Source organism: Dermacentor silvarum, chromosome 7 (genome assembly GCF_013339745.2).
Source record: "Dermacentor silvarum isolate Dsil-2018 chromosome 7, BIME_Dsil_1.4, whole genome shotgun sequence".
Taxonomy (NCBI): Eukaryota; Metazoa; Arthropoda; class Arachnida; order Ixodida; family Ixodidae; genus Dermacentor; species Dermacentor silvarum.
The window spans coordinates 17,738,517-17,746,446 of record NC_051160.1 but is presented as its reverse complement, the minus strand read 5'-3'; the positions used below and the strand labels follow the sequence as shown (position 1 = coordinate 17,746,446).

The 7,930-nt window shown below is 54.4% G+C and overlaps 1 protein-coding gene across 1 annotated transcript; it reads left to right on the top strand.

Annotated features, from left to right (window-relative positions):
* Positions 1–6,305: 6,305 nt before the first annotated feature.
* On the top strand, positions 6,306–7,298 carry LOC119458619 (ATP-dependent DNA helicase PIF1-like). Its single transcript, XM_037720462.1, has one exon. The coding sequence runs from the start codon at positions 6,306–6,308 to the stop codon at positions 7,296–7,298; it is 993 nt and encodes a 330-aa protein (XP_037576390.1).
* Positions 7,299–7,930: the final 632 nt, after the last annotated feature.

Genomic DNA, 7,930 nt, shown 5'->3' with positions numbered 1-7,930 from the left:
CGAGTTTCAGCAGGTTCTGACGAAGGCGCAGAAACACCGCCAGCGTTCTGCGTTACCACCGGGCCTAGCCCGGAACAACGTCCCTTCTCCCGGGACCGAGCCTGCCGTCGCTCCTGCCGCACGACCTACGGCTCCCTGTAGTTCACCTGCGCCTATTGCACCTCCTGACGTGGATCCCGCTGCTACTGCCGGGGTTCCCAGAACTTCTGTGCCCACCTCGCCACTGACATCCCGCACAGTGCTATTTCGTCCGGCACACAACGGCGCCGCCTTTCCCCGTACCTCCCGTCTCGCCATCGCGCAGGCGCTCTCCGCGCTGCCTGGAGTAAAGGAGGTTCGCGTGAACACGAAGAAGAACATTGTGGCTGCGGACGCGGCATCGCCGGAATGGACGGAGCACCTGCTGGCCACGTCAGAGATCGCCGGGATGCCCGTGACCGCGCGCCTTCCAACCGACCGCACCCAGAGCAGCGGCGTGGTGCAAGGCGTACATGGCAACTACGCCGATGAGGACCTGCTGGCTGCCGTATCGTCGAAGGTACGGGTGGTCGCGGCTAAGCGACAGGGCACCACCCTGGTGCTGCGTTTTGCTGCCCCTTACCCCCCCGCAAGGATCTACCTCTTCAGCATGCCCTTCGAGGTGCGGCCCTCCCGGCCTCGCCCTCTGCAGTGCCTACGTTGCGGGTGCTACGGGCACGCCACAGCAACCTGCCAGAGACCGGTACGGTGCCTGCGGTGCGGTGGCCCACACCAGACGGAATCGTGCTGTTCGAGCAGGGTCAGATGCCTGCATTGTGGGGGACCACATCCAGCTGACTCGCCTAACTGCCAGCTATGGCAGAGAGAACGGCGCCTGGCCACGATAAAGGCGTCAGCTCCCACACACCTGTCGCATCGTGAGGCCCAGGCGGTCCTAAGGGCTACCCCCACCAGCTCAGTAGCAGCTGCTTCTGGACCGCCACGTGTTACACCGACAGGAGGCAAAACCTACGCTGCAGCACTCGGTGCTCCTGACAAGGAGGCCACGACCTCTATCAACCACCCCCAACCCCGCTTGCAGCAACATGTACAACAGGCAGGCGCAAAGAAGCGGGGCAGCATCAAGCTAGGGCCGTCCCCGAAGGAGGCTCCTAAGTCAACCAGCGATGAGGAGAACAAGAACCTGCGACTCCTCCTCAGGGCGATCGCCGACCTGCTGCCTCCAGAGAACCAACAGCTGCGTTCTATCTGCCTCAAGGCAGGTGGCGCGCCCTCACCCAGTAGTCAACATGGCTAGTCCCCTCCCGCCTGCAGCAGGACATTGCCGCCGCCGCCCGAGCGTGCTCCAGTGGAACGCAAACTCGTTGCGGCGGCGGCAGGCAGACCTCTCCAAGCACCTATTGCGGAGCGAGTACGATGTGCTTGCTCTGCAGGAGGTCTACGCTGCTGCAGCCAACCTGCGCCTTCCAGGAGGACCGCTCAAGGGTCATCACTGCCTACAGACAACAGGGTCTACCTGCTGCGACAACCAGCGACCTCCTGTTCCCGTCGCCTCCCCACCTCCGAGCTCTCCATAGCCTTTTGGAGTTTGTGGAACTGAACGGAATCTCCGCCCATCGCTAAGCGCTCGTCCCTAGCAGGGCACCGCCTCCATCACCAGCCTCCTCCATGATCGGATGAGACTTTTGCTGCTTCTTCTTCTCTTCCCTTCGTTTCAACATCTTTATCTCCTTTTTCCCCTTCCCCTGACGCTGCGCCGTGCTCCCTATTGGGCAGCAGAAATAAGCGTCACTTTCTTCTTCAATAAAATCACTACTACTTGAACTTGACTTGCCACCGCCTTCAACGCGTTTCGAACGCGCTGCCCAAGGCGGTGGCAAGTCAAGTTCAAGTCGAGGAGCGTTTATGAATACGGGGGTAAGGCGGAGAGGCCACAGCGTCTTACACCAGCTTCTTACACGGGCCGTAACGCGCTAGCACAAAACAAATATCATTACTCCGTATAGCTCTCTACAAATTTGCTATCGCAATTGATGCTTCGCCTTTCAGGTGAAACTGCGACAACATTTTTAATGATAGTAGCTTTATCAGCTGTATAAACTTGGACATGCAGCAGCACCGGCAACACGCAGAACTGTTGTCGACGCCGTCGGCGTTTTGCCCGCGTTCGCACAAAATGCGTGCGGCGTTGGTGACTGTTGCCGGAGCCTCTGATATAAATAGGCACTTGGTGCCGCAGCTAAACGACCCCTGCCTCCCCCCCCCCCCCCCCCCCACGGCCTTTCGTGCGTCAGAAGAAGGCGCGTTTGCTCTACATATATGGTGATTGTAAAGGAGGAAAGAGACTTCTGCAGCCCTTAAGGGAGCACGGCACAGAACGCGCGTTTGTTCTCCGCCGTGCGTTCACTCCCCGTGAAAGCGCGCGCCCCTCGCGCCCTTTCACTCGCACATACAGCGTTCGGCGGCGCGCGGCGCTGGCGCTGAGCCGTGCTCCCTCAAGGGCTGCAGAAGATAGCGCCAACCTTTCCCTTTCCCTCAAGAACCACTTATCATCGGCGATGATTTCATCTCCATTGACGTCATACGGAACCTCACGGCGACGGCGACGGCGACGGCAGAAATCTGCTTTGCAGTGTCCATATAATTGCTATCGCAATAAAAGAATAGTAGTTTGATCGGCCATATAAACTTGTAAACATAGGCAAACAAACTAAAAAATGCGTGCGGCGTTGGTGACTGTTGCTGGAGCCTCTGATATAAATAGGCACTTAGTGCCGCAGCTAAACGTCGCCTCCCTTCCCTCCCCTTCCCCCCCCTCCCCCATGGCCTCTCGCGCGTCGGAAGAAGGCGCGTTTGCTCTACATATATGGTGATTGTAAAGGAGGAAAGAGACTTCTGCAGCCCTTAAGCGAGCACGGCGCAGAACGCGCGTTTGTTCTCCGCCGTGCGTTCACTCCCCGTGAAAGCGCGCGCTCCTCGCGCCCTTTCACTCGCACATACAGCGCTCGGCTCGCGGCGACGATTTCATCTCCATTGACGTCATACGGAACCTCACGGCGACGGCGACGCCGACGGCAGAAATCTGCTTTTGAGTGTCCATATAATTGCTATCGCAATAAAATTTGCTAAATTTACGTGGGACGCCCTGTGTAGCGCCTCGCGTCGCGGCGCTGCCAGTCGGTGCGTTGATTTCGGTGAGTTCAGTCGTGCGCTCCGATGGACGAACCTTCGACTTCCCAGCCAGTAGCTGCGCCTGGCTCCTTTGGAGGTCCACGCAAGTACGCGAACGAGGCCGAGGCGGCATCGGAGAGACGCCGCAATGCCTTCGCGTTCATCCACGTAGGGATCATTAAGTGCCCCTGATTTTCCCGTTGCGTTGCGACCCATTGCACGCGGCAAAAGAAGCGTTTTCGCATCGCGGTGCAGCGTCAGAGAAACCGTAGCCCCGCAGTAAGTTGTGACGTAGGTGCTGACGTTTCAGGGGAAGCTGGGGCTGGCTGCTGGAAGAGCGGGGGATGAAATCGAAACATCCAAAAAAAAAAAAAAAACCAATACCACGGCCACGCGCTCTCCTCCCACTGCTGTTAGCAATAACCTCTGCATTATGCCACTTCCCAAAAACACCCACCCGGAACATAATCGAGCAAGACGGGAAGCTAGAGCCATGGCTCTGCAGAAGAGCTACCCTCCTCATTCACAGGCAGTCTATGTAGACGCGGCTGAATATTCAGACCGGCCAGCTTTCGCATTAGCCGTTGTAGACGGATTCCAAAACCCCATTGTCTGTGCGTCGATTCCAAATTTGCTAGAATCCCTAGAAGCGGAAGAGGCAGCAATTGCCTTAGCAATTGCTCACTCCTCCGCTACGTATATTTTCTCAGATTCAAAAACCGCAATCAGTAATTATGCCAATCGCAAAATCCACTCCCCGGCTGCTAAAATACTCGAGTCAAATCCCCCTCCTAATTGCCTTATCACCCTCCTTTGGGTCCCTGCACACAGCGAACACCCAGGCAACATGGCCGCTCACACCCAGGCCCGAGCACTCGTCAACCGGGCTGAGAGCGACCCGCCTTCGTCTCGCAGTGCAAGAGATCGACTCCTCAGCTACCATGACCTCACCCTGTTCTACAGAAATTCCCGCCTAATCTACCCCCCGCCGCATAAATCTCTTCCCAGAAGTGACCAGGCTTTGTGGCGAAGACTTCAAACAGCCACAGTTACGACCCCTTTCCTTCTGTCGATTATTACACACGGGAAAACCTCTCCTCACTGCCACTTGTGTCCTAGCACCAGAGCTGACTTTGCCCACATCTTTCTAAATTGCCCGAACAAGCCCAAGCCCCCGTGGCGAGGGTCAGAACACCAGGAGCGATGGGAGGCTGCTCTGCGCAGCTCGCAACCGGACTTACAGCTTCGGACAGTGGGCTGGGCCAGAGGGGTCGCCGAAGCACAAATGTGCCCGGCCATCTAGAGCGGCCTGAGGGCCCATCGTCGTCCTGCTTCCCTTTCTCCCCTCCCCCCCCCCCTCACATGATTCTGTCGTGAATCAATAAAGTTTACCCACCCACCACCAGTGGCAGTATCAGCCGGAGGCACTGCCAGTGATAGCAAGGTCCAGCTTTGCACTCGAACTTCTCGGACGGTGTTCTAAGTCTACGGGGGAGCAACACGTTCGCACGACTCTGCAGGCAACTGCTGCTGCGTAGACCAAACTGCACCCTAGCACCTAGCGGGCATCTCACAACGCATTAGAAGCGCCTCCAATGGCGCCAGAGACGTCGCATCTTGGTATAGTGCACGAAACGAGAGAAGCGTAAACTGTAGGCCACTGTAGGCATCATTCAGCTTGTAGTGAAATAGTGCATGAAGTTTGCTTTACATTTACTGTATGTTCTTCACAGAGCAGTGCTTATGTGGCGGAAGCTCAACAGGAACGCTAGTGTGCTTACATAGTGTGCCACCAGCGGAAGGCAGGACGCTGTCCAGGCTTTGGCACCGAGCCGACTGAGTGGACCGTTGACGGTGCCTCAATTTCGCTGCGTGAGTTTTGCAGCCAAACGCAGTCCGCGTCTCGGGAGACCTGGGGCGGTATTGTGTAAGAGTCTACCTAGTGGACTGTCCATTTCGACTGTCGCTGATTGACTGCTGCTTGATGTGCAGGAAGGTGCAAGCCAGTCTCCTTCCTGCACGTCAAGCAGCAGCCAATCAGCGACAGCAGAAATGGACAGTCCACTAGGTAGACTCTTACACAACACCGTGCCTGAAATCCCGTGAGTGAGTGGAGCACTTTCGGAAGATAACGACACTGCTCGACGGCAGCGGCGGCTCAGTGTTACGTATAATTACTATGACAATAATATGCTGTGTCATTTATCGGTCAGTGCTGGTCGCGTGGCTCGATCAAGGGTGCGATGAGGGTGTGCATCAGCGGAGCCGCTGGCCTTAGGTGGCCTACATGCAAAGCCGTTGTATGTGGGCTCCCTAGCTGGCCCCAATGACTTCTCGGAAAATCGAAAACTGTACAAAACAGACATACTTTTTTACCTTTTTAACCAAGTGAATGGCGATTACAGGATTTATCAGCTAAAGGACATGTACTGGGTACAATATATAACGTTATGAATATTCCCCCTTTTTCTATGACGAAGTGTGTATGAAGAGGTATTCTGGCAAAGCCATACTAAAGTCTGTACTCTTACGGAGGTTATGTAGGATGCCATCCGGGTGGTTATACGCATTTGGCTCCATCGAGAACGCTATCCATGAGAGACCTTATAGGAAAGATTTATAAAACTCCGTAATGGCCGCATAACTGCACAACCGTTACCGTATTAGCCCCTTAATTTCTGGCAGGCCAGGTCACCTACCAGACGTGTACGTCATCCTGGTGTGTTCTGCTTTTTTTTAGGGGCGAAGCTCCTTAGGGTGTGGGTCGTTCCCTCCTCTGTAGTAGTAGTATGTAGCCGCCTCTAGTTTATGAATTGCTCAATAGATGGCGTTGTGTGTCCGTACGTGAAAGAGACGCCGAAGCGTGTCGTCAGGCTGCTACCTCTAGTTTATGAATTGCTCAATAGATGGGGTTGCGTGTATATGTCCTTGGAAATAATATCACTAATAATAAGAAAAGGCGCTCGCTCTTGGCGCGCTTTCTCTTTCGCTCGGAGTCGCCGGATGGAAGACAAGACGGCGGAGCGACGAGCGCGCAACACAGCAACCGACCGTACAACTCGTACATCATTTGCGCCAGCACGGGGAAGGAGGCAGTTGCGGTCGGAGGCACCACCGTACACTCTGCGTTCAAGCTTACCCGCAATAAGGAGGACATGGGGTTGGGTGACAGCGAACTCAACACGTTTCGAGTCGCCTTCCGTAACGTCAAATGTGTAATCGTTGATGAAGTGAGCATGCTGTCATCCGACAACCTCAACGCCACCGATGTGCGCTTAAAGCAGATAACTCAGAGGCTCGACGAGCCCTTTGGAGCCCTCGATATCGTCATGTGCGGCGACTTACGTCAACTACCACCGGTCCGTGCTAACGAGGTCTACAAGAGGTGCAGAGATGTCGGTGGACTCTTTGGCTCCACCATAAAATGGCACTACCTGGACTACTTCCCCCTAGTTCAGGTAGTCAGGCAATCGGACGCCTCCTTCTCCGCTCTCCTTACCAAAATTGGAGATGGAAAGGCGCTCGACGAAGACGAGGTCCTCCTACTCGAGAGCCGGTTCATCACTGCCCAGGAAGCGTTGGTGTGTGCCTCGGCAGCCATAAGGATTTTCTACTCTAATGAAGAAGTGACTAAATTCAATACCTTCATTGCCCACCAAGGAGGAGAGGACGTTGTAGCGTTGCACGTTGAAGACACCTACATAGGGTACGCAAATCCAGATGGCTTGACGAAGGCAATTGCAAAAGTGGAGAAAATGTCCCACACCGAGTTTGCTAACCTCCCCAGGGAGATCCTAGTGGTTATCGGAAAACCGTACATGATAACCACAAACATTGACGTCATTGACGGTCTCGTCAACGGGGCGGTTGGCATTCTCAAGGTGTGCGAGAAAAGCGTTGGCAATGAATTTCCGAAACGCTTCTGGTTGCACTTTGACGAGGCGCCTACCACGGGCAGTCTTGCTCGTCTGCGTTCTAAGCAAATGCTCAACGAAGCTAGGCGAAGCGGTCACCACGTAGACGCGTCCTGGGTCCCCATTGAACCTACAATCACTACGCTCACTCTGGACCGCAAGACCGGCGTCGCTTGCAAGAGAAAACAGTTCCCGCTCGTTCAAGCTAGTGCCATTACAGTACATAAATCTTAGGGTGCAACTTACTCTTCCATTGTGTACGAGTAAAACACACCCACAAAAATTGGTTTACGTTGCACTCACTAGGTGCACGAATATAAATAACCTGTATCTCACGAATGCCAAGGGAGACCACAGGTTCTACCACAAGGAGAACAACGAAGACAGGGCAATGTCGAACACATGCAAGACATGGCAATCACATATGGACTCAGATGCATATCGTTAGACCACCCGAAACCAACCACCATCAGGGGAACTTGCATCGATGTAGTGTTTGCCAACTTTACGTTAACACCCATACAAGAACCACTTTCCCTGCATTTCACCAATCACAAAGCGGTGATAATGAAGGGACCACGTAAACCAACAGTACAATAAAAGTTTGATGTTTAATATATACACGGTGTTTCACACTCTCTATATATGATGCACTGGGCGAATTTCACAGAAGAGTTTCACGGTTTACCCATGATTTCCTTCGGAGCTTCGCCCCACTCATCATCATTCACCCCGTGGATATGCTGTGATTTTTTTATTATGATAGCAATTATATGAACACTCCAAAGCGGATTTCTGCCGTCGCCGTCGCCGTGAGGTTCCGTATGACATCAATGGTGATGAAATCGTCGCCGCGCGCTGTATGC

Bases quoted from the DNA above. Each gene is read 5' to 3' on its own strand.
- LOC119458619 (XM_037720462.1), top strand. From the start codon at position 6,306: ATGGGGTTGGGTGACAGCGAACTCAACACGTTTCGAGTCGCCTTCCGT.